Genomic DNA, 26,792 nt, shown 5'->3' on the forward strand with positions numbered 1-26,792 from the left:
TGTCAATGGTGGCAGTGGCATCGGAAATGTTATCCCGGGAACATAACTTGGCATGTGTTCTCAAAATCTCTTTGTGACCGCTTTGACAGAGACACTATTTTTTTGGGTTGTCTTACTAAGCTTCGACAAACAAGCACAATAAACGAATACATTGCAACCTTTGAGACATTGGCCATCCGCACAGAAGGTCTAGGAGATGAATTCTACTTGGAATGTTTTATAAGTGGTCTCAAAGAAGCCATCCAAGCACATGTCCAGATACACCACCCACCTACATGGATAGATGCTTGCAAAAAGGATATCGAAGTGGAACGTGCTTTAGCTGCCCAGTCTCCTCGTCCAAATTTCATAGCCAAGGGATGCCCCACCCAGGCTTAGGGCCCTACCCAAACACTTAAGGTTAAAAAGGTGTATCGAGTAGAAATGGATGAAATAAGAAAACAGGGATTGTGCTACTATTTTGATGATAAATACTCCCCGAGGCATAAATACAAGGAACCCAAATTCTTTCAAATTGATGTTACTGATCATAGCTCATCTGAGGAAGCCCCATCCCTTGAGGGACCAGAGGATGAAATTGAGGAAACCCAGCAGGATAATGAGCTCCCATCTACGCCAGAGGAACCAATTATCTCGCTACATACTTTGGCGGGCATTTTTGCACCCCAAACTCTCAAAATCAGAGGCTTTATTAAACATCACCATGTAGTAGTATTGATTGATAGTGGCAGCACTCATAACTTTATCCATTAGCGAGTCGCCAAAGCTATTCATTGTTTTGTCAGGGCAGTCTCTAATTTCTAGGTCCAGATTGCTGATGGGGGGACAATGAAATGTGAAGGCCACTGCAAAAATATCAAACTTCAGATGAGAGACTACCACCTAAAGACCCACATGTTTGTGATTAACATGGGTGGTTGTGATATTGTCTTGGGTGTTGAATGGCTTCGTACACTAGGCCCAATCACAATGGATTTCTAGGAGTTATATATGAGCTTTAAGCAGAATGACCACATGCATACCCTTCGTGGACTCCAGGCAGGTGCTCCTTCTATCATTAGCTCGCATCGAATGGAAAAGTTGTTGAAAAAGGGCCATCATGGAGTTATCGCCTAGCTTAATGCCATCGAGGCCATAAAGCCCACTACTCTTCATATTCATCCTGAGATGAAATAGGTTTTAAACCGCCACCAACATGTATTTGACAAACCTAAAGAGCTTCCACCCTCTAGAGGGGAACATGATCATAGCATCACTTTGGTCCTAGGGGCACAACCGTTGAATGTGCACCCATATCGATATCCTTTTGCCCAAAAGAATGAAATTGAAAAAATCATCAAGGAACTCCTTGAAGCCGGTGTTATTCGTCCTAGCATCAGTCCTTATTCATCACCAGTGGTCATGGTGCTAAAGAAAGATGGGAAATGGCGCATGTGTCCAGACTTCTGGGCCCTCAACAAGCTCACTATCAAAGACAAATTCCCTATCCTGGTTGTTGATGATCTGCTTGATGAACTACATGGTGCTCAATTCTTTACTAAGCTAGATCTTCGCTCGGGCTATCACCAAATACCGATGAAAGAAGTAGACATTCCCAAGATTGCTTTCCAAACTCATGACAGCCACTATGAATTCTTGGTCATGCTATTTGGTCTCTGTAATGCCCCATATTAATAAAGCCCGTATTAATAATTGTAAATGGTTGACCCACATTTAAGAAAGGGACCATAGTTAGTTGCAAATAGGTCATGGTATTAGATAGATGGTATTGAGAGAACCATGGTAATGACGCATGGCATTGTATGTATGAATCCTATATAAAGGATAAAGACTCCCCATTGAGAAATATCGTGTCTTATTTTGTAATCGAGCTCTTCTCTGCTGGAGGTTGCCCCCTTGAAGAGGCAAGTGAACATTGCTTTCATCTCTGAATAATAAAATACTGGCTGTTTTTATCATTTTGTTCCGTGTTCTGGGTTGTATTTCTTCGCAAATTTGGTATTATGGAATTTCTCGTAGGTTAAGAGTATAATAAACTTCTTGATGCATTACATAGATAATCGCTAAGGTTATTGGTGTTAGGGAATCCTTCCTCCTTAGTGACTTTTAGCTATTTAATCAACTCATAGACTCCATCCTCCCAATGAACTAGGCACTAATCATCCTTTGTTGGTGACCAAATCACTTTTCATCAATAAAATTTTCTCTTTCCTTCTCTTGACCTAATTTGATGCCTTTTAAGGCTAAGCGTCCAAGCTAGGGCTTGGTGCAAACTTTTAGGCAAGAAGGATTTGGATTGGAGAGTTTAAATGCCAAGGGTATAGTTGGCTGCCTCAAAATCAACCCTCTTGGTGGGCATTCACTTCAATTTTGTTCATAAATTTTCTTGCCCTAGTTTTTGTCGTAGGGTAAACCTTAGTTTGGAGTTAGCTTTACTTGGGGGCTTCTTGAGGGTTTCATGTACCTTGGCTTTGCTGGAATATATTATTTGAAACTCTTTCTCTTCACCTTGAGTTTGGCCATCCCAACTATTGACTCATTAATCAAGCCCCACATCTTGTGCTACATTTAATAGTTCTATCTCTAAGGAGAGTGTAATGCCTCCTCTTGGAGCCTTGGCTTGAATTGTGTCATTCCTTCAAAGACCTCTTGTGTCATCTTGCCCCTTAAACCTTATAATAACCATTTAGGTGACATTTTCATATATGAGGACTCCTCCCATTGATAAAAGTCTATAAAGAGCAGGGGGTTTTGGCTATGGTGACAGTGGGCCATCACCCCATTATTGTCACTTGGTTTAGTATTAGCCTTGTAGGTTACCCCTCTCAAAGGTCTGCTAGATTTTGCGGCAACACCTCTCATTGACATAAAATGGAAAAAATGGTTATAATAGGGTGATCTAAGATTGTTGTCTTTGTTAAATTGGTTTTGTACCATGATTTGGTCTTACATTGGCCTCTTGAAGGAAAGAGGGAATTATTCCTCCTATATCCCTAAAAACATATGGATGTTATGCATATATTATTATGTAACTATCGAATGACTCAAAGGTTTCTTATGAGTTATTTACCATTGGTGTGGAATGGATTTAATCATGTTTTTGCCTCAAAGCTAATGGGGCTTGTGCTATAAGTTTTGAGACAATTTTTGTAGCCATCCATAGGTAAATAATGAAGCAAAATGTTTGTATATTAAATACTCAATTCCTTATGTTTATAATTAGTTCAATGATCCTATAATCACATTTTTAGTCAATGTACAAGTTGTCACATGCATGAGCGCATGGACATTAACTGTAAACCCTAGAGTTGTCCTACATAGAGAAGGGGACAAGATCTCCATGTAAGAGATTCAATAAACTTTTCTAAAGTAGAGTTGTTATGTGAAACAAAGGATTATGCTTACCATGATTTCATTATGCCACATGTAACTTCTAGAGTAGAGCTAGCATGCTAAACAAATACTTATATTTATGATGATTTTATTATGCCACATGTGCTTGATTAGGGAATTGATTAGTTTTACAAACAAATATTTAAGATTAGAGTGTAGAATTAGTTCCTAAAACAATGATTTAAGGATGAAGTTAGTATGCGAAACAAATACTAATATTTATAATATTTTATTATGCCACATGTACTTGATTAGTATTTCAAACAATAATTTAAAGATGTAGCATATAATTTAGTCCTTAAAACAATAGTTTAAGAATGAAGTGTAGAATTAGTCCTTCAAACCACGATTTAAAAATAAAATATAGGAAAAAAAACAAAAATATACCACATCATACCTATCACCTAAAATAAATGCAATTATTATACATATATTGAAATACCTTATTTTAGGGAGTGTGATTGGTAAAGTGGAGTTTTAATGAAAAGTTAACAACCTCAAAAAATAATATAATGCTGAATTTTAAATAGACATATTAAAGGAAAACTGTAGCATGTTAAACCAAGGTTTAAATCATAAAACTTTGTCCAATTAAAATGTTACTCCATTTACATGAATGGAATGGTTATAACATGTGTGGATTTGTTATTGCCAATTGCCAGTGTGGTTGTGGGTGCGGTGGGAAGGAGAAGGCATGAAGGGAATTGCAGCATCGTGTCGTTCTCATTTTCAAGTCCATCAGACGAATATCATATTGTTCCCCATATCGGTGCTTCTACCTTGCTCCTCTCGTGCTTTTCCAAAGCCAACCCATAAGCCACTGGGGTCGACACAAGTTCGTTGGTGCTCATCCTTTACCAAAGCACTTGCTGATGACACCAAATCAATTCGTTTATCATCCCTGTCATTCTCAGGAATCATTGTACCAGAAAACGGATGGCGCAGACAATATTCTTCCTCATCCAAAATCAGTATGAGTTTGAGTACAGGAATTGTTTGTTAAGCTTCATTAGTTTATGTATAATTGCTGCCTACAATTATGAAATTTAAACTGCAGTCTTTCTTTAACTTATGGAAACCAACTGCAGTAGTTTCCTTAAGTTAAGGAAATCAACTGCAGTTAATAAATTTATTGTTGGGAGCTACTGAAGTGGTCAATTACTCCCATCTGGAGTTCTCTGCCTTGATCTGTGATCAGTGGGACATCTGACACATAGTTATCAAAAGCTTGATGGAAGGTTAGCTATAAATTCATCTGTTAGGAACCAAGCTTGCATCTCAATCCCCTCCAGTTTTTTACACCATCTAGCTGAGATAGGAGAGCTTGGAAGTGCCTTCAGAATTTTTGCATTCTTTTCTTTTTGGTTAGATAGCTGGAGCGTGGTTTTCGGAAAGAAGTTGCATCAAAAGTTTCACCAATGGCTAGAGGTAATTCGTATCCTGGGCATTAAATTTTAATTATTCTTTGAGTTTATTCCGCATATAGAATCATGGTTAAATTCTAACATTTGGTATCGGAGCCCTTTTACCTCTGCCTTGCTGTATATTGGCCAAGAAAACGTCTGAGCGCTGTTACTGTTGTAGCTTTTGCGCAAATAAATAAATTAGTCATTTGCTGTACCTTTATTGTTTTGCAATTTGGGTTTGCCATGGATTTTAATGATTGCAGAAACGGTATTAGCATGAACACTCACTTCTATTGGGTTGCTTTAATTAGTCATTTGTTGTACCATTCATTGTTTTGCTTTCGAATCAAATTAATGGGCTGCCGCACAGGTTCCGACTCCGGAACTTCAAAGTATTAGAATACATTTGGTATCTGTATTTTTAATTTTTGTGTGCATTCATTGCTTTGTTTTCGAATCGCATAAAAATTTCAAATTTATGGTGCTGCCCAATTTTGAAATGGCGATTAACTTTAAACAAGTTAATTGCATTCGTGGTTTTGCTTTCAAATCGCATAAAATTTTCCAATTAATGGGCTGACGCACAGGTTTCAACTCGGGAACTTTAAAATTTTTCTAATTTATTGTGCTGCCCAGTTTGAAATGGCGATTAACTTTAAACAAGTTAATTGCATTCATGGTTTTGCTTTCAAATCGCATAAAATTTTCCAATTAATGGGCTGTCGCACAGGTTTCAACTCGGGAACTTTAAAAATTTTCTAATTTATGGTGCTGCCCAGTTTGAAATGGCGATTAACTTCAAGCAAATTTAACTATTCATTGTTTCGAGTACCTAACCACCTTATTGCTGTGTTGTGGCCCTCATTTGCTCAGTCTCTTTCTTATTCATCTGGTCTTGAACTTGTTCTTTGGAACGAAACGGTGGATCGAACCCTAGAATAAATATCTCATTTCTTGCAAAATAGTATGGGTTGGGTTGTGCAGTAATTAAGTTGGCTAGTCCATGAATAAGTGACCAGAGTATATGGCCTTTGTGGAAGTTGAGATCCAGCAGTGGTTTACAGCTGTCAATTGCTAGACATGTAAATTAGTGGTGTTCAGCTAGCCATTTTAATTATTTTGCTTTTCAACCAATCGCAGAGCTATACGTTTTTATGCCCTTTTATTTTATGTTCGTTGATTTAAATCTTTTCTAATGTTTTTATGCTTATTTTATTTTGTTATATGAATGGTTTACATATAGAGATGCCATTTTCTTGTGAATACAAATTTAATTTGAAATTATTATAGAGAGGCATTCAGAGCACATTTTATGCTTATAAAATATTTGATCAGATATATTTTCCTACTTCATGCTGGAAATGTTCTTGTTCATATTCAACGACATTCGAGTGAGCTCATGAAAGTCATAAAATTCAAAGTATTTGAAGTATTGGACGATCATATTAATTATGAATTAAGAACAATCATGATGCATGCGGAATGCCGCTTTACAATGTGGTTAAGGGGTTGAACATCTGCACATAAGCACAATATTTGATCGCAGTTTTGGTTTACAAGATAGCACTTCATTCTGCTGCAAAAGCAGCCTCAAGCACTGCTTGTTCAATTACATTGATATTCATATTTACCGTATGAATCATGTAGAGAATTCTTCTAACTGAAAAGCTGTGATCTTATATGTAGAGAATTCTTCTAATTAAAAATCTCCGGGTTTGGTTTATAAGATGAACAATCAATTTGCAGTCATTTATGGTAATGCTGACTGCTTTAACCTTAATTTTGATTTTGTGAAGAATTATTACAGTTATGTTATATGGAGTTTAAAATGTCATTTTGACTTACTCCTTTCAGTAAACATTATTTTTCCTCTCTGGTTAAGTTTTGTTTATGCAACAAAATAATGTCTAGTGATCCATATAATTTTAATTAATTAGAGAATAGCCACAACATCTTTAATTAAATAAAATTATATATTTTGATTGGTTAGATCACATAAAGATTATTTAGACATTAAATTGTAATTAATTACACTGAATATAATAAATTTTATCCCACAGGAATTTTTATTATATTCATGTAATTAATTAGGATAAAATTTCATAACCTTTTTTCCGAAGAAATAGAGTTCGTAATTTCTATTAAAAAGATAATAACAGAGATTACATGTTGTTGATGCCGAAGCATATGCTGTAATGTGGTATAATCCACAGATCAAAGGATTTACAAAATAACATCCTGTAATGTCCAAAAACGGTAGATACTGTGCTCAGTATCCAAATCAAAAAGTACCGGAATAACAGAGTTCATGTAGCAGTAAATAAAACAGGTATCTGAGGCATAAACATCCTCATGCTGTGAAAGATAGACATAGAGCCGATATGGTGCATAGCTGATATATACAATAATATAAACATGTAGATCAAAAAATTTCTAAGTATAGGGGGGATCCCCCTGTTGCAGGCCGTCGATGTATGGGCGGTGGTAGTAACTGTGCATGCCTTCTGGAGTGTACTCTTCAATCTGCCAGTCTCCTATGTGGCGATCCGCCGCTTCTTTCGAGAGCCGGTCAGCAAGCGCATTTCTTTCCCTGTAGATGTGAGAAACAGTGATCTGGTCAAAATGTGTTTTTAGAAAAACAATTTCTTCCAAGATATGTTTCAAAGAATATGCATGACAAATAGAGATATTGTTTGCCCAATCAATAACAATCTTTGAGTCCCCAAAAATTTGAATTTGTCTGCAATGTTTGGTAAGAGCAAAATAGAGGAGATGTCTCAAAGTGATCAGCTCAGCAAAGTTATTAGAGCCAGTCCCTAATCCCATTCTCAAGTGATAAAAATGTGAATCTGTTAGATGGAAAACAATACCCCCCCCACATCCTTGTAGGGGCGCAGCCCCGTCAAAATAAGCCCAGGGCATTTCCTTGTTAATGATTTCAGGCTGTATGTTCCGTGGGATATTTGTTTTATGCTCAAAAGGGATTTCAGTGTAGGCCGCGCAGATAGATGGCGGAAGAAGATGCCAGTTTACTTTATAGTCCTAAAAAATAATGGCATTTCGGCTGTTCCAAATGTACCAGGAAACCACCAGCGGAAGGTTCCTGGCCTTTTCGGAGGACACCGCAATCCACCATTGATCCCAGGCAGAGAGTATATCAACACCCTGCCAGACAGTATTAATATTGAGCACCTGCGTGACTTGAGCCCATATATTCTTTGTAACTTCGCAGTGAAGGAAAAGATGGGCCGTCGATTCCTCCTCATTTTTGCAGAGGACGCACCAAGATGGTCCAGAGAAAGCCCGCTTCTTAAGAGTGGCACCTGTTGGGAGCTTATCAGCTATGATGTTCCACATATGAAGTCTGGTACGGGGCTGTGCTTGTAGCTGCCAGACATCCCACCACCAGCTTTTAAGAATGTCCGGTTTCTCTGCTTCGATTATCTTCAAGTAACCGAGCTTTGGTGCATATGAACTAGATTTGGCTGGGGCCCAAATTACTTTATCTTCCTCCTCTTTTAACTTGATGTGAGTTTCGGTGAGGGCCTGTATGTAACCTTGCCAAAGTGCAGACCAATCCTCTGGCAGAAGCCAATGCCGATCCGTAGCCCAAGCTTGTGAAAATATAGTTGATCGACGAGGGTCTCCGATCTGAGCCAAATATTTGATGCCTCTGTTGTTGAGATGTCGGATTAATCCTTCAGGCAGTAGATGAGCATTCCCAGAGCCGGGCCATGGATCTAAACCAATGCGAACCTGTGCACCATTCCCTATTTTCCATAGCAGGTTATCGCGGATTAGGGGCATAGCTTTTAGAGTAGCCCTCCAAATTGCGGATATGCCAGAGTGGTTCCAAGTAGGTCTACGAAGCCATTCCGTAATGCTGGAAGGCCAAATGTATTTGTGGTGAACAACTTCCGCCCATAAGCTGTCCATCTTGATAAGTGACCAACCCTGCTTTGCAGTTAGAGCCTGTGCAAAAGCTGACAGAGATTTAATCCCCCATCCTCCCCATCTCTTCGGCATGGAGACAAGAGCCCATCTGGTCCAAGCAAATATCTTGCCCTTTTTGTTGCCATTCCACAGAAATCTATTACAAATTTGTTGTATTTTTTGTAGAATTCCTTTTGGGATCCAAGTAAGCGACATCCAATAGACAGGTGTTGCCTCGAGCACAGATTTGATTAATAGAAGTCTGCCCGCTTTTGACAGTAGACGGTGTTGCCAGCCAATAATCCTCTTTTCAATTTTAGTTATGAGCCAAGTCCAGTGAGCCGCTTTATATCCATCCGGTCTTAATCTGAAACCAAGGTATTTGATACCATCCATCAGCTGGCTTTCCGAGAAGGGAAAGTGCTGAGCAGCCAGCAGAGATTCCTGTTGTGTGCAACGCATCAAAGATCTGGTGGATTTGTCCCTGTTTATTTCCATGCCCGTGGCTTTACAAAAGAGCAACAGTATATCATTTAGAGCAATAATGTCTCGGACACTTCCATTAAGGAAAATTAATATGTCATCAACGAACAATAAGTGGGTAAGAGAAAACTGCTCAGTGATTTTGAGGCCGCTAATATCACCATTCCTTTTAGCTTCCGCTATGAGCCTACTCAAACCCTCCATGATAATGAGAAAGAGTAGTGGGGAGAGGGGGCATCCTTGCCTGATCCCCCTGTTAATATTAAATCTTTCCGAGGCTGCACCATTGATAAGGATAGCAAAGGAGACCGAGGAGACACATCCCATAATCCAGTTTATAAGTAGGTGAGGGAATCCCAGATGTGTAAGGATCATCTTGAGATAGAGCCAATTTACTTTATCAAATGCCTTTGCTAGATCAATCTTTAATGAGATACCTTTAAGATTCTTCAGTTTTATGGAGTGTAGGGCTTCCTGGGCAGTGCCAATGGCCTCTTGGATGTGCCGGTTACGGAGGAAGGCAAATTGTTCAGCCGAGATATGTGAAGATAGGATAAGTTTGATGCGATTAGCTATGATTTTGGCGATAATTTTATAAAGGCAGTTACAGAGGGAAATAGGGCGAAAATCATTAAAGGATGTGGGGTCATCTGATTTAGGTATCAAGGCAATGAAGGTCTGGTTCATAGGAGGATGAATGTGCCCTGTGATCCTGCTTTCCTCGACGACAGCCAATAAGTCCTCTCCCATCTGATCGTAGAAGGCCAGGTAAAACTCCACTGGCCATCCATCAGGCCCTGGACTCTTATCCTTCTTAAACCATTTGAGAGTACTTTCTAGCTCTTGTGATGAGACTGGTAGGCTAAGATCTTCTCTGTCTTCCTGCCCAACAAAGCAAGGGAACTTTCCGGCCAGTTTGATGATATCAGGCATATTGACATTGTTTGGGGCCGTGAAGAGTCTCTTGAAGTGTTCAACCCCCAACCTAGCAAGTTGTTGGTGTGTTGTAGCCCATCCATCTGGTTCCTTTGGAAGCTTCCAAATGGTATTGGATGCCTTTCTGCCGTTTGCAAGATTATGAAAATACTTTGTATTATTGTCCCCGGCTTTGAGCCAGATGGCCCTGCTTTTGAGTCTCCATAGTTCCTCTTTATCTTGCAATATCTTCGATCTTTGCTCCATCAACTGGCACAATAGAGTTTTTGTGGCATCGGATTGAAATCCAGCACCTCTCTCATCAGTCAGATTAGCAATCTGTTCTTCCATATACTTCAGGGACTGATCATCTCTATCCCGTTTTGCTCTTGCCCATATCTCAGTCAAAGATTTGAGCTTCTTTAGCCGAGCGCAAAAATCCATCGCTTTCCTCTGCTCTCTCAATGGGGGTTGAGATGCCCAGAAGTCAGTGACCAGCTTGTTATAGTCCGGGTCTTGGAGGTAACCAGCAAAAAATTTGAAGGGAGAGCGCGGCTTAGGGTTGTTGTCACTTATCTGAAGGAGAATCGGGTGGTGATCAGAGAGGCCCCCAGTTCCGACCCACTGTCTGTATAAGGGGAACATCTGAATCAATACTTCATGCATCATATATCTGTCAAGTCGCCTTCCAAGAGCAGCCTCACCAGTTCTTTGGTTGTGCCAAGTGGGGAGCTTCTTGTTCATAGGGATATCCACAAGGTGGTGAGCATCAAGTAACATGCTCATCTGCTCCGCAAGAGGATCATACTGCGCCTGATGACCCTAGGTTTCCCCAGCCCCCAATGAGAAATTGAAATCGCCCCCAATGATAGTATTCTGTGTGATATGGTGACCAGACAGGAAATGTTGCCAGAAAGTTAACCTATTCTGGTTTGGCCCATATATATTAATAAATCTGATCGGGATGTCGAGCTCTCCCAGAGTAATATCCATTCCAAGAAATCCACAGCCCCCCCATGCCGAGATAGGTCTACTTTTTCTAGGGTTTATGCCGATAAGAAGCCCACCAGATCTACCACAGGCATCCAACCCATGTAGAACCCAACCAGGGAGCATAGCTTGAAGAGTTTTCACCGCCATCTCAGCAGTGCAGAGGGTCTCCTGTAGGAGGATAATGTCACATCTAGATTCATGAATGAGCCGCTTCAGAGCCAGGCGCTTTTTGGGGTTGGCTAGTCCCCTGCAATTGAAGGAGAGCCAGATCATGGGGAAACACAGGTCAGGGGCTCATTTGCTCTAAGTGCCCGTTCAATAGTAACCTGTCGGCCCATGGCGACATCCGCGACCGCATTAAGCTTAGCTGAAGAGATTTGGGATGGTCTACCACGCTTTTGCTTGCGGTGACGACCAGGGGATGAACCCAGTCCCAGAACATTAGTGCGAGCCCGGGACCGCAGGTGGTAATGATGTGCTCCAGAGGCGACCGGGGAGGGAGGGGAAGCAGGCCAATCCAAGGTAGGATTGTAGGAGGGGGGGGTAGTAGAGAAGGTGGGCGGAGGCGGGGCAATAGTACACAGAATGGAGGGGAGGGAGACATTTTCTGTGCAGGGAGTCCGAAAGGAAGAGTGCATAACAGATTGCAATTCATCAGAAAATAAAGGATTACAGATAGGGATTGGAGCAATACCCGAATGAGTAGATGCTGCCTCCGCCGATTTTGGTGCAGCCTCTGCAGTCTTGGATCGGGTACGCGGCGGCTCTGTGGAAGACAATGCCTTTCTTCGAGTGCTCTTATTTGCACTAACACCCGGCTTCTTTGTTGAATTCTCCTGATGTGCCAGACCACCAGTAGTAGGCATGTTATCTCCTGCATTTTGGTCCCCTGTAGACTGCTGTCGAGGGCCTTTGGGATCCTCCGATGTCATCCCTGTAACCAATGGGCAATCTTTATACAGGTGACCAATTTTATGGCATCTACGACAGCGGAAGGGGACGCCCTCATAATCCAGTAGCTGTTTCCGGGAAACATGGCCGTGGTGCAGAGTGATCTTCTCCACTAGGCCCGGTTTGATATCCATGTGAACAAGAATACGAGCCATGGACCTATTGCCCGTCTTCTCATATGAACGGTCGTGCTCCAAGTATGTGCCGAGTGTGTTCCCAATCCTCTTGAAAGCATACGGGCTCCAGAATTGCCATGGCAGTCCTGGAAGACGAACCCAGATGGGGCCGACCCCCAATTGTTCTCTTTCCGGATCAAATAAGGGATCCCATCGCTTGAGCATGACAGGAGCTAGCTCAATGTGCCAGTATTGTGAAAGAATCCACTGGGTGAGGTCAGGCCGATTGAAGTGCAAAGCAAACCAGCCCCGGGTGAGGACCATGACTTCTGGTAAATCCTTAAGCAGTGAACCCCAAATCTCTTCCACCCAGAGCTTTAATCGTTCGGTCGTGTAGGTGCGCCCACGAACCCGACCCACCAGGACTTTGCGAGAGGCGTCCATCACGTCTGGCAGCGGAGCTTCAGGCCCAAAGATAACACTGAAATCAGCATCAATAGCACGTAGGCATCTGCCTTTCTTTACCTTCTCAGAGCGCTTGCCAAAGGGGGTCTCCTTCAGAAGTCTGCGGCACGGGTCCGAGGAGCTGTGTTGTGCGGAACCCGCAGAGCGAGCAGGTATCAACGGCGGAGTGAAACAGCCTGACCGAATAGGGGAACGGGGAGCCGAGGTAGAAGTACCCGGGGGAAAGGGAAGGGAGGAGTGGGGGGGGAGCCGTTGGGTCTGCGGCATAAAGGAGACTGAGAGGGAGTGGGAGCTAGAAGGGGGCGGAGGAGGCGGGGGCGGAGGGAAGTCAGGTCTGATGTGGAGCTGAAGCGGAGCGTCCAGAGATGGCGAGGATTGGAGACAAGAACCCAAAATCTGAAGGGTAGCAGGAGATAACGGCGGGCAATCCAGCGGGGTAGCGTCTGCGAGAGTATACTCAGGGGATTTTTCCTTTCCTTTGAGCGGCAAGTGCGGGTGCCGCGAAGAAGCACCTGTCTCGACCCTGAGCGCGACACTCCTCGGTATTAAGCACGGTCTGCTAGTGTGTGCCCAGATTTCCTGATGGGGCATGGGGTCCGCTTCATAATCCACTATATCCTCTTCGCCCATGGTAGCTGTCGGAGTGTAGAGCCTGAGTCCGTGAACGAGACGGGAACCGTCCAGCGGGAAGAACGGAGGTCAGTGCCAGAAGGTAAACGGGGAGGGGACCGCGGCAGAGAAAGACAAAAGGTATCCCGTGGAAATCGATACCGCTGTCGGTGTTCAGGCGGTCAGAGCTGTCGTTTCTGTGAAGCTCCAGGTGCCAACCGCCATGAAACGGGGACCCTGATCCGAAACCCTAGCTAGGGTTCCACCATGGTTCATCCTCGCAGCCGCAGTCCAGAGCTCCCGAGGACACCATTTGAACAAGTGTCTACTAAAATTTCATAACCTACCTACAGGAGTTATGAATTAATAAGTTTTATCATAAAGTTTTATTGAATCTGTTTGAAATGAAAATTTAGCCCACAGGCAATTTTTATATCATTAGATTCAATTCTTTTTTGCATGATTTACATTGAATATAATAAATTTTATCCCACAGGAATTTTTATTATATTTATGTAATTAATTAGGATAAAATTTCATAACCTACCCACAGGAGTTATGAATTAATAAGTTTTATCATAAAGTTTTATTGAATCTGTTTGAATTGAAAATTTAGCCCACATGCAATTTTTATGTCATTTGATTCAATTCTTTTTAGCATGATTTACATTGGTAAAACATGAAAGTTTATTAAGCCTCAATTTTAACATAAGCATGTGATTTTTTAATGCAGTAGTACAACCTGCAAATCTCTCTGAAATTCGTTGTGACATTCCCGAACTTAAGGAAGTAATCTCGTTTGTTTGTTATGAATCTAATATGGTTAACGTTAATATTAACACATGGTGGATTGATTCTGGATCAACAATTCACATTTCGAATTCCTTGCAAGGTTTGCAAAACCTAAGGAAGCCAGTGGGAAGTGAGCAAAGCATCTTATCAGGAAACAATATGGGCTCACATGTAGAAGCTATAGGAACATGTTATTTAACTTTAAGTAGTGGTTTTGTTTTGGAATTAGAAAAGACCTTTTATGTTCCAAGTTTTTCTAGAAACTTGATTTCAGTTTTAAGGCTTGTACCTTTTGGATATTCCTTAAACTTTTCAGAAAAATCTTTCAGTCTATTCTATAAATCTGATTATGTTGGGAATGGTATTTTGTCTAATGGTCTTGACTCTTTACTGCATTAATTTACAAAACAATGTCACTTATGATTCAATGCATGTTCACACTGGCACTAAAAGATGTGTTATTAATGAAGATTCCTCTAAATTATGGCACCGGAGACTAGGTCATATCTCCATAGATAGAATTAAAAGATTGGTAAATGAAGGAATACTTGATACTCTAGATTTTACTGATTTTGAGACTTGTGTGGACTGCATAAAGGGAAAGCAGACCAACAAGTCAAAGAAAGGTGCCAAAAGGAGTTCGGACATATTAGAGATCATACATACTGATATATGTAGTCCAGACATGGACTCACATGGTCAGAGATACTTCATCTCCTTTATAGATGATTACTCACGATATATGTATCTCTACATGCTTTATAAAAAGAGCGAAGCATTAGATGCCTTTAAGATCTTTAAGGCTGAAGTAGAGAAACAATGCGGCAAGCAAATTAAGATCGTGAGATCAGATAGAGGTGGAGAATATTATGGTAGATACACAGAAGATGGACAAACACCTGGGCCATTTGCTAAATTTCTTCAAGAGCATGGGATTGTTGCCCAATACACCATGCCTGGTTCACCCGACCAGAATGGTGTAGCAGAAAGAAGAAATCGAACATTATTGGACATGGTGCGGAGTATGCTTAGCAGCTCCAATCTTCCTAAATCCTTGTGGACTGAAGCACTTAAGACAACAATGTATATATTAAATCGAGTTCCAACCAAGGCGGTTCCTAAAACGCCATTTGAATTATGGAAAGGTTGGAAACCGAGTTTGCGACATATGCGCGTTTGGGGATGCCCGTCTGAAGTGAGAATTTATATTCCACAAGAGAAAAAGCTGGACCCAAGGACCATTAGTGGGTATTTCATTGGATATGTTGAAAGGTCTAAAGGTTACAGATTTTATTGTCCATCTCACAACACTAGGATTGTGGAATCAAGAAATGCAAAGTTTCTTGAAAATGACTTGATCAGTGGGAGCGATCAAACAAGAAACATAGTTTCTGAGAAAGATCATTTAGAATCTCAACCTTCCACTTCAAGTGATAGATTGGTTATTGTTCATAGCACCCCTCAAGTACAAACTGGTGTTGAACAACCAATTGTTGAAGTTCCACAAGCTGCTGACGATATTCCAGTAGATCAAGGAGTTCAAGAGTTGCCAAGAACTTTTGAACAACAAGTTGAATCACATACTTCTCAGGAAGATGATGGTAGAACATTAAGAAGATCTACTAGACCTAAGAGATCAGCAATTCCTAATGATTATATTGTGTATCTACAAGAATCTGACTACAACATTGGAGCCGAAAATGATCCTGAGTCATTTTCACAAGCCATGAGTTGCAAAGAATCAGAACTATGGTACAATGCCATGAAGGAAGAGATGAATTCCATAAAGAGTAACGAAGTCTGGGATATTGTTGAGTTGCCTAATGGTGCTAAAGCCATTGGATGTAAATGGGTCTTTAAGACAAAGAAAGACTCATTGGACAACATTGAGAGATACAAGGCAAGACTTGTTGCTAAGGGATTCACTCAGAAAGAAGGAATCGACTACACGGAGACCTTTTCTCCTGTATCTAAGAAAGATTCCTTGCGCTTTATTATGGCATTAGTAGCCCATTTTGACTTGGAGTTGCAACAAATGGATGTGAAAACGACTTTTCTTAATGGAGATCTAGAGGAGGAGGTTTACATGAAACAGCCTGAAGGATTCCCCTCTAGTGATGGTGAGCAATTGGTTTGCAAGCTCAAAAAGTCATTATATGGTTTAAAACAAGCATCCCGCCAATGGTATTTGAAATTCCATAATATAATTTCTTCTTTTGGTTTTGTTGAAAACATTATGGATCAATGTATATACCTGAAAGTTAGTGGGAGTAAAATTTGTTTTCTTGTTTTATATGTGGATGACATTTTGCTAGCAACCAATGATAAAGGTTTGCTACATGAGGTGAAACAATTCCTCTCTAAAAATTTTGATATGAAGGATATGGGTGAGGCATCTTATGTCATTGGCATAAAGATCCATAGAGACAGATTTCGAGGCATCTTGGGTCTGTCACAGGAAACCTATATTAATAAAATTTTAGAGAGATTTCGGATGAAGGATTGTTCACCAAGTGTAGCTCCCATTGTGAAGGGTGATAGGTTCAATTTGAACCAATGCCCGAAGAACGACTTTGAAAGGGAACAAATGAAGAACATTCCATATGCTTCTGCTGTCGGAAGCCTAATGTATGCTCAAGTCTGCACAAGACCTGACATTGCATTTGTTGTGGGAATGTTGGGACGATATCAGAGTGATCCAGGTTTAGACCATTGGAGAGCTGCAAAGAAAGTAATGAGGTACCTTCAAGGAACCAAAGACTACATGCTTATGTATAGACGGACGGACAACTTGGAAGTAATTGGCTACTCAGATTCTGACTTTGCTGGATGTGTTGATTCGCGTAAATCAACATCAGGTTACATTTTTATGATGGCCGGTGGAGCTGTATCATGGAGGAGTGCCAAGCAGACCTTGATTGCCACTTCCACTATGGAAGCCGAGTTCGTCTCCTGTTTTGAGGCTACTTTACATGGTGTATGGCTTAGGAGTTTCATTTCTGGGCTTAGAATTATGGATTCTATCTCTAAGCCGTTGAGAATATATTGTGATAATTCAGCTGCTGTTTTTATGGCTAAAAACAATAAAAGTGGGAGTCGAAATAAACACATCGACATTAAGTATTTAGCTATAAGGGAACGTGTTAAAGAAAAGAAAGTGGTCATTGAGCACGTCAGCACTGAGTTGATGATCGCTGATCCTTTGACTAAGGGCATGCCACCGTTTAAATTCAAGGATCATGTATTGAATATGGGACTTGGTTCCATTATGTAGTTTCTCATTGTATGTACAATGTTATTTTAATGAAATTCTTAAGTTTTGTGATGTTTTTTCTCATATTTATGTGCACTTTAAGTTGATTTGAGAAAATTCATTTAAGAAGGACCAAGAATAAACATAAGGTTTATTCATTAAGAAATTGTTGCCACATAAATTATAATAAGAATAAATACATAGTAATACATGGAAGATAATACTCGTTATTAGAGGACTTATCGCCATGATTCATGTATCTATTACTTAATACAGATTATCAATGGTTTTTAAGTTGAGACATTAAGTTTGGAAGTATGGACCAAGTGGGAGAATGTTAAGCTCCATTAGTTTATGCACAATTGCTGCCTACAATTATGAAATTTAAACTGCAGTCTTTCCTTAACTTATGGAAACCAACTGCAGTAGTTTCCTTAAGTTAAGGAAATCAACTGCAGTTAATAAATTTATTGTTGGGAGCTACTGAAGTGGTCCATTAATCCCATCTGGAGTTCTCTGCCTTGATCTGTGGGACATCTGACACATAGCTATCAAAAGCTTGATGGAAGCTTAGCTATAAATTCATCTGTTTGGTCCCCAAGCTTGCATCTCAATCCCCTTCAGTTTTTTACACCATCTAGCTGAGATATCAGAGCTTGGAAGTGCCTTCAGAATTTTTGCATTATTTTCTTTTTGCTTGGATAGCTGGAGCGTGGTTTTCAGAAAGAAGTTGCATCAAGAGTTTCACCAATGGCTGGAGGTAATTCGTATCCCTGGGCATTAAATTTTAATGATTCTTTGAGTTTATTCTGCATATAGAATCATTGTTAAATTCTAACATTGTTGGCCTGCCCAATGTGGGGAAGTTCACTCTTTTCAATGCACTGGTTAGTTTTTCTCTTTTGGATACTACATTTCTTCTGCTATTGCATGCGATCACGAAATTTTATTTAAACTCACAAGTCTTGCATGAAAATTTCACGTTGAAATATGCCATTTTCCAATGCCTGGGAACTTGTCAAGCAGCACTTTTTGCAGCACAGTCTCTGGTATTTTGTGAAATATTGTAATGAAGAAATAATTCCAGTCACAAAAGTATTATTTTCTGGATTTATGCAATTTACTATCCCAAACACAAATTGTTCTTAAACCTGGAACTTAAGGATTAGTATTGAAGTCCCACATTTCGAGAGCTTAATCGGAGCTTAATATACTAGACTGCAGGAATTTACAGCATTGGTTATTCTAAACTATATATATGTGCTTGATTTTACAACATTTGAATGCACCAAAGGCAAATGTGTAAGTTGTTTTCTATCGGGAAGCCTGACAGTGTTCATATTGGTGAGTGGGATGAGTGAAATGCCGGTCGGATGAAGAGCAGAGCGTCTGCACGAAGTAAAACAGTGCATGGTAAAAGTCAAATTAATCGTCCCTAAAGTTGAAGACTTTTTAATCGCTGATTCGAGCTTGCGTCGAACCTCCAGTCAGTATTCAACTCGGAGCCGGGAGTGGCGTGTGCTCCACACATTTCCTGTTTTTGTACAAAAGTCCATTGCAATGCAGAAAAATAAAAAGGATGAAAAATAATAGTGCCAAAATAAGGATACCATAAAAGCTGAAACATAAAAATATAGAAAATCACTAACAAAAACCTGGAAACAGTTGCTGTAGATTGGGAATGTTCAGCCGGGGATCACTGGGAAGGTTTTGTCAGTTTTTTCTCTTTCTGGAGAGGTGCGTTGCATGAATTTAAAGGAAAATTAGGTTTGGTATGGATGAGAAGTATATGACAAAACTTTTGAATGGTATTTCTGCGAGGTGTCGGACAAAAGTTCTGAATGATGGGTAGTTGAACTGTTTGAAAAAAGCTCTGAATCAGAAGGGGAAGTTTGTCTTGTATTCAGAAGTTAGGTGTCTTGTCTCTTGACATCAGGTATCGGAAGTGCCATGATGGTAGCCGATTCATCTGAACATGTCATAGAGAAGTTCAGCGGAGAAGGTTTCTAGCTTTGAAATGGAAGCCCGTTTCTGTCACTTTATAAGTTTATATGGTATAATCATTATTTCTTCTGCTTGAATAATATTTGTTGATCTCTGCAAGTTCTTCTAACCTTGTTCTGTTGTGCGGTAGATGAGATCTGGACTTTGAGTGCACTCTCCTTCACTCCCCAAATATTTTTGGGAACTATACGAGGAACAACTACCTGAAGTAGTGGGATGCCAATGCATTGCGAGTCACTGCACAGTGCACGCACGCTTGCATTTGTTTGGGTTTCTACCTTATGCATAAATGTGGTCCAATGAATGCCACACATGTTAAACTTCTTTGTACCTTGTTCATTGCTCTCGGAGGGACTCATACATACTTCTTTGAGTACGTTATTGTTCTTTCCATTTCAGCACCTTGGTGATTTTGCGTCTTTTTGGGTTCTTGATGATGAGAGTTCATTTCAATGATCTTGTAATAATTTTCAGTAATTGTCTCTTCCCTCATCCAACACTTAAACATTTAGACACTTGGAAAATTGTCCATTGGATGTTTAACAAGGCTGAAGGCTTGATGTTCCTTGATATCCACTTTCCTGGAGTTCTTAGAGAATTTCACATGTTGGGGGTTGAAAGTGCAGTCACAGCCGCTGTTCGGGTTCCCAAAGCCTAAGACAGATCTTGCCTTCTCAAGTAATGCTTTCTTGAAGGCTGATATACTTAGCCAAATTTTTAATTCCTTAGTTATGGAAATCTTGCGTGTGATTGCAGTTTGCAATTTCCTGAAATACTTTCTTTCTCGCCTTAATCAATTTTGATACCTCCTTGGGTTTCTTCATATTTGCTTTTTGTCTCTGTCATGTTTTGAATCTTGTCATCCACTTATCTCTTGTTTGGATCCATACTTGGTGCTTTACTGCATTTCAGTTGGGGGCTTGGCAATCAGGTTCCCCACTAACTGCAACTTTTCAAGTTTCTGGAATAACTATTCCTGAGCGTTCCATAGTGAAATTTTGACTACTTGGTTTACATTCCATCAGGTTCTCTAGCCATGCTAGCAGTGTCTCCACTGTCAATGCTTATTTGTTTGACTCCTCTCATACTTGGCCATCATCTGGTTCCAACTTCCTTCACTCGGACCTTTGCTCTTTGTTGTAGATTAAATCTGTTGCAAAGGGGCAAATTGGCACTACCCAATTTCGGGGAGGCCCTAGAGCTAATTTGTACCCCCTTTAGCAGCCATGGAAATCAAAAGAGGTGAAGGCTACCCTGGCTTTGAATGGTCTTGTTTACAGAGTGGTGCAAAAGAAAAAGGGTGGGGGGCACGGGTGTGGTGGAAGCTCTTGTGCAGACATTTTTAAGGCCCACCAAATGGGTATATTCCTCTTCCTACTGAAATGCCCTCGTGGAAGTAAGTATTCTTGGCTTGTGGGAAACTTATTGATGCAAATAGTAACAATAATACAGACAGATAGCATGTCTTTTCTTCTTTGTGGCAAGTACAAATGACAAGCTATGGGGTTTTTATGAGTCAAAAGGGTTTTGTTTATTGAAGTGAGGCCAAACCCTTGCAAGGGCAACTGATTCTAATCCTTAGAAGCGATGCGAAGTCCTATCTTCATTGACAACTGAAATTTGGTATACACGTGTGCTGTAGCAAGTTATATGGGCTGACCATAGTTTTGTTAGGATTTAGAGTATTACTGTGTTTTGTTAATATTATCTTTTCATAAACACAAACAATGAATGGCAATACCATTTTCAAGGTCTTCTTGATTAGGCATAACACCTTTTATTTCCATGGCACAGAGTCATGACTAAATAGTATGTGAGTGAGGAAAACAAAGCAGAAGTGGACGGGGGAATTGTGTGTTAGAGTAAATGACTTCCCCAATGGAGTTCAGTGGCCTTACTTGGCTGTCGCGCAGTGACTTTTATAGTTACTATGGCAACTGTGATCTCAACCTTTTCAAACAAGAGTGTTGAAAAATGTGTAACTAAGTTCGGTCTTCATAAATATGAAATGTACTTTTGATTCTTGTATATTATAAAATGAAAGAAAAATTATTATTGGTATTTTTGAAGCATGGGTTTCATGCTCAAGGTCTTTTATTTTAGAGGTCAAGCACCCATTAAGAGCTTCTAGGGTTTGTCCTAGGTCAAGAAGTCAAAAGAGTCATTGTCATATGTTGAAGATCCCATCGGGCACATTGTAACTTGTAAAAATTATTATGTTTGTATTTAAAAGTGTCAAAATTCTCTCCAAGACCAAGTCAGCCTGCTAGCTAAGAAGTTGACCTAATTTGAGGTATTTCGTCCACCTTGGAAGCCTATATATAGGAGGGAACTCGACCTCCTAGAGGCACAAATTATTCTCTCATCAAGCAAGTGAAGGAGAAGAAGAAAGAGGCTAGCGAAGGAAGAAGAAGGATGAAGATCGAGTGCTTGGGTAATTTCTCTCTCTCTCTCTTCACACGTGCAAAGAAAAGAGACTAGGGATTCTGCCGCTGGGTTAGGGTTTTGCTACTGCAGGATCAAACTGTTGATTTTTGGTAGCATCGGATGTGCTCTAGCTCCAAAATTTTGTGAAGGGCCTAGAATACATAGGATCTCCAAGACCCAGAAATCGTTTGGAGAAATTCCACCCGGATTGTGAGTTATTAAAATAATTATTATTTTTAATGGGGTTCCTAAGTCTAAACTTAGGAAAATAAAAATATTAATGAGGATTAATAAAAATATGGGTGAGAAGCTTCTAAGAGACGAGGATCAAGTCTGTTTTAATCTTATCCATTGATTAGGGACTTAATCTCGGTCATTGATTCATCAATAGGAAAAATATAAGAGGAGGCTTGAGGGTCAGTTGGAGATACACAAAGTGATTAAATCAGTTCGATTTTTCTGGGGCGTGGTTTGCTGAGAAAATCAAACTAGTGATTTGAGTTGCGGTGAGAGGGGCAGAAGTAGAGATTTGGATCGAAAAGGAGTTCCGAGCCAAAGAGTACGTGGCAAAGAGGCGGCAATAGCATCAGAGAGGCAACATAGAGGCCTATGCAGTCCAGGAAGGGGCTCACGCAATGATGACGCAAGCCAGGAGGGTCTGTTGCAGTGGCAATGCAGAGTATTCGTCAGAAGTCCAAGATTTTGCTTGAGAAGCAAGCTTCGGAGCCCGGAGGGCTGAACAACAGTCTTCCTCCAACAAATCGATTCAACAGAAGGGGTGACGCAGTCTCCTAGTGGCAAGATGCAGGCCCAAGCAGTGATTGCGCTGGGATTTCATTGTGTTTGCCAGAGTCAGGCCACTTAGTGGATCAATTGTGACTTGGAGAACGAGGTAAACCCTCGTATGTATTTCTTGCTGCCATGATTTCTCTGAAAGGTTAGCCGGTGTGAGAGACAACCTGTTGTACTCAGATTCTGCTTGCTTAATAATACAAACCCTCTATCTGCTGCACTGGTTTTCCCGCATTGGGTTTTTCCTGGGACTTGTTGTCCAAAAATAACAATGTCCTTTGTGTGTTTGTCTCATCTATTGTTTCAGTTTATGATTTGTATGTCAGTGTAGTCTGTAGTAGTGTTTTTCATCACTGTTTATAAATTAAATAACTTGTTGAATCAAATAACAAATAGATGTTAAACCAATAATTGTAGTAGGGTTTTTGTTTGTAAAGATTCAGAAATTTTCACATGGTATCAGAGCATTGCAGATCATAGGATACTGAAGCCATCAGCTGGGAGATCCAGCAAATCTGCTGCAGAGAGGCAGCTGCCCTGAGTGACAGTGCTGTTCCAGAGCTAGAGAACGCAGAGGAAGGGTAACGCAGTGCAGAAAAGGTGACACAAAGGCTCACATAATGCCTGCGTCAACATTCTGAGCCAGGAGAGGGTGACACAGTAGCTGGGAGGAGCCCATGTAGTGATTGCGTCAGTCTTCTGGGCCAGCACAGAAGCAGAGAGGGGTAGATCAGGCTCACGCAGAGCCATGCCATCTTTCTGGACTAGGAAGGAGTGATGTAGTGGCCAGGAGGAGCTGATCTAGCTCATGTAGTGATTGCGCAGAGCTGGAGGAGCTCAGATTCTTCAGTTGCAGGGGCAGAAGGAGCAGTGCAGATCTGATCTAAGGTGTTGGTGGGATGCTGTTGCTGTTGTTGTAGAACAATGTCTGAGGAGACTGAACCAAGGTAAAGGGAGTCACTACCTTAACGAATTTCTTGCCAAAGAAATCTAGGTTCGGGTTGCTGAGCAACAGCGAAGGAAGATTGGAGAAGTGGTGATTTGACATTATTTGTTGGGAGGATTTCCGTGAAGGAACTCAGGACTCAAAGGGAGTTTAGAAGGAACTTGTTCCTTAGAGGATTTCTAGCGCCAAAGAAATCCAGATCTGAGTCTTGCTGGGGCAGTAGTGAGAGAGGGAGAAGAGAACCTGTTCTATACTTGTTTGAGCAGAGATGGCAGTCAATGGACTAAGGGATTAGGACAGATTGGATGGGGCATCCAACTTTGTCATCTGGAAGGCTAGGATCCTGGCAATCTTGGACAAGAATCGCATAAAGGATTATGCCTTGAAAGTGGTTGCTATACTGGTCGATGCTGATCCTCTCAAGAAATACGAGGAGGCTCAAGCAAAGGCAAAGTGCATGATCTTGGACGGGGTCAAGGATCATGTGGTCGTACATATTGCTGAAAAGGAAACAGTAAGGGAGATGTGGGAGACCTTGACCACCTTGTATGAGGGAACTTCCATCCAACAGAAGATGTTGCTTGAGAACCAACTAAGACAATTTCAGATGCAGAAGGGAGAAGAAATCGATTCCTTCCTTCTCAGGTTGCAAGGGATTCAAGACCAGCTGACTTCCGTGGGGTCTACACCAAATCCTGAGTTCATGGTCAAGATTTCCCTGAATGCAGTCACTGAAGATTGGGAGACCTTTGTCCAGAGCATCTTGGGCAGGGCTTCTCTCCCTAGTTGGGAGGAGATGTGGGCAACTCTTCGATAGGAAGAGATTAGGCGATTAAACAAGGCAGGAAGTAGCGACAAAGGGGTCAGAGTCAAGAATGAGGAAGAGGAGGATGCAACTCTCGCATTAGTGGGACAACAAGGGTAGCAAAAGAGGAAAAAGAAAGACATAACCAAAGTCAGATGCTTCAGATGTGGGGAATTGGGACATTTCACCACTCAGTGCCCTCGGAAGAAGGGCAAGGAAGAGAAGTCTAACTTGAAGGCTGCGCCAACGAAAGCTAACAAGGAGGACGATGACGAGGATTGTGCCATGAGTGTTCATGCACCTCTAGAGAAGAGGTGGGGCGACATAGAGCTATAGTCGAGAGGACTACACGGGGGCAGGATCCTTGAGGTGCCCAAACTCTTGGATCACATGCAGCTACGGGAGCCCTTAATGACAGTAGTAGATTGACGGGAGTCAGTTGGTGCAAGGGATGATGTAGCGACAGTGGCAGAGCTAGAGTGCTAGAGTCTAGAGCAGTGCAATGGAGATTGCAGCAATGCGAGAGGCACAAAGCAAATTGCAGCAGCGCAGTAGCAGTAGAGGGTCAGCACAGATTAGCAGCAGAGGTAGCTTCAACATCACGAGGCATCCAGACTGACCAACATGTCAGCCTTTGGGTGGCTTTTCAGTTGCTTATTTCTCAACAACTGAGTTGCAGTGCAACAGTTAGCAGTGGCAGTGCTATGGGCAACATGATGCAACATATTGAGAGGGAGTTGTAGTACAGATGTAGCAGTGATAGTGGCAGTGTCATGGGCAACAGTACAGGATGCAACAGTGCAGTGGATGAAGGGAAACAGGCCAAGCATCAGCAACACAGAGGACTGATGCCATGGATCAGTGTGATACTTCTGTTGGGAAGTATTGTTAGAGCACATTCCTCGCTAAGAGGGAGTGTTGATTTGGGGTAGCATCGGATGTGTTCTAGCTCCAAAATTTTGTGGAGGGGCTAGAATACATAAGATCTCCAAGACCCAAAAATCGTTTGGAGAAATTCCACTCAGATTGTGAGTTATTAAAATAATTAATATTTTTAATGGGGTTCCTAAGTCTAAACTTAGGAAAATAAAAATATTAATTGGTATTAATAAAAATATGGGTGAGAACCTTCTAAGATACGATGATCAAGTCTGTTTTAATCTTAGCCGTTGATTAGGGACTTAATCTCCGTTGTTGATTCATCAATAGGAAAACTATAAGAGGAGGCTTGAGGGTTAGTTGGAGATACACCAAGTGATCAAATCAATTCGATTTTTCTGGGGCGTGGTTTGCTGAGAAAATTGAACTAGTGATCTGAGTTGCAATGAGAGGGGCAGAAGCAAAAGCAGAGATTTGGATCGGAAAGGAGTTCCGAGCCAAAGAGTACGTGGCAGAGAGGCAACAATAGCATCAAAGAGGCAGCGTAGAGGCTTACGCAGCCTAGGAAGGGGCTCAAGCAGTGCTGACGCAAGCCAGGAGGGTCTCTTGCAGTGGCAGTGCAGAGTATTCGTCAAAAGTCTGAGATTTTGCTGGAGAAGCAAGGTTCTGAGCCGGGAGGGCTGAACAACAGTCTTCCTCTAGCAAATCGATCCAGCAGAAGGGGTGACACAATATCCTAGAGGCAAGATGCTGGCCCAAGCAGTGATTGCGCTGGGATTTCGCATTGTTTGCCGAAGTCAGGCCACTCAGTGGATCAGTTGTGACTTGGAGAACGAGGTAAACCCTCGTATGTATTTCTTGCTACCGTGATTTCTCTGAAAGGTTAGCCGGTGTGAGAGGCAACCTGTTGTACTCAGATTCTACTTGCTTAATAATACAAACCCTCTATCTGTTGCACCAGTTTTCCCGCATTGGGTTTTTCCAGGGATGTGTTGTCCAAAAATAACAGTGTCCCTTGTGTGTTTGTCTCATCTATTGTTTCAGTTTATGATCTGTATGTCAGTGTAGTTTGCAGTAGTGTTTTTCATCACTGCTTATAAATTAAATAACTTGTTGAATGAAATAACAAGTAGGAGATGTTAAACCAGTAACTGCAGTAGGATTTATGTTTGTAAAGATTCATAAATTTTTACACGAACTTGGAGAAAGTGCAGAAAGAAGGTCAAAGGAAGGCTCATTAGGTCATCTTCAAGCCCTAGAAGAAGGAGAAAGTCAAGCGAAGGTCTCAAGAAGTCTTGGAAGCCCGAAATAAGCTCACACGTGTGGAAGCAGTTTTTGCTGGGAGGGCCGAAAATTTCAGACCTGCAATAGAGGCTGAAAATCTGTTGCTAGGGGTCAAAGTTGTGCTACTGGAAGAGATTTGACTGGGTTTGACTTGGATAAAGGAAGCACATCATCAAGAAGGTCAAACTTGGTCTTGGAGAGGTATTGGTCTTGGTCTAGAGGTCTTGGAATTCGTCAATTGAAGAATCTATAAGAAGAGAAGAGATTTGTGGGTTTTCCTCTCAAGTGGAGAGGTTTTGGCCCTGGCTTGCAACCTATATCCTGTGTTCTTGTGTACTGTTGATCT

General features: G+C 41.2%; 1 protein-coding gene across 1 annotated transcript in view; it reads left to right on the forward strand.

Moving 5' to 3' along the window:
• Positions 1–4,054: 4,054 nt before the first annotated feature.
• Positions 4,055–26,792, forward strand: part of LOC149227297 (uncharacterized) — a 230,957-nt gene continuing 208,219 nt past the window's right edge. The window contains exons 1-2 of the mRNA XM_089380459.1: positions 4,055–4,631; positions 4,763–4,821. Of these exons, the coding sequence (XP_089236585.1) occupies positions 4,625–4,631; positions 4,763–4,821 (66 nt within the window). The 5' untranslated portion in view covers positions 4,055–4,624. The remainder of the gene's footprint in view (positions 4,632–4,762; positions 4,822–26,792) is intronic.

This window comes from Pinus tabuliformis, chromosome J, assembly GCF_031772625.1.
Source record: "Pinus tabuliformis cultivar Carrire ecotype Pingquan chromosome J, CPIR1, whole genome shotgun sequence".
In the NCBI taxonomy this organism is placed as follows: domain Eukaryota; kingdom Viridiplantae; phylum Streptophyta; class Pinopsida; order Pinales; family Pinaceae; genus Pinus; species Pinus tabuliformis.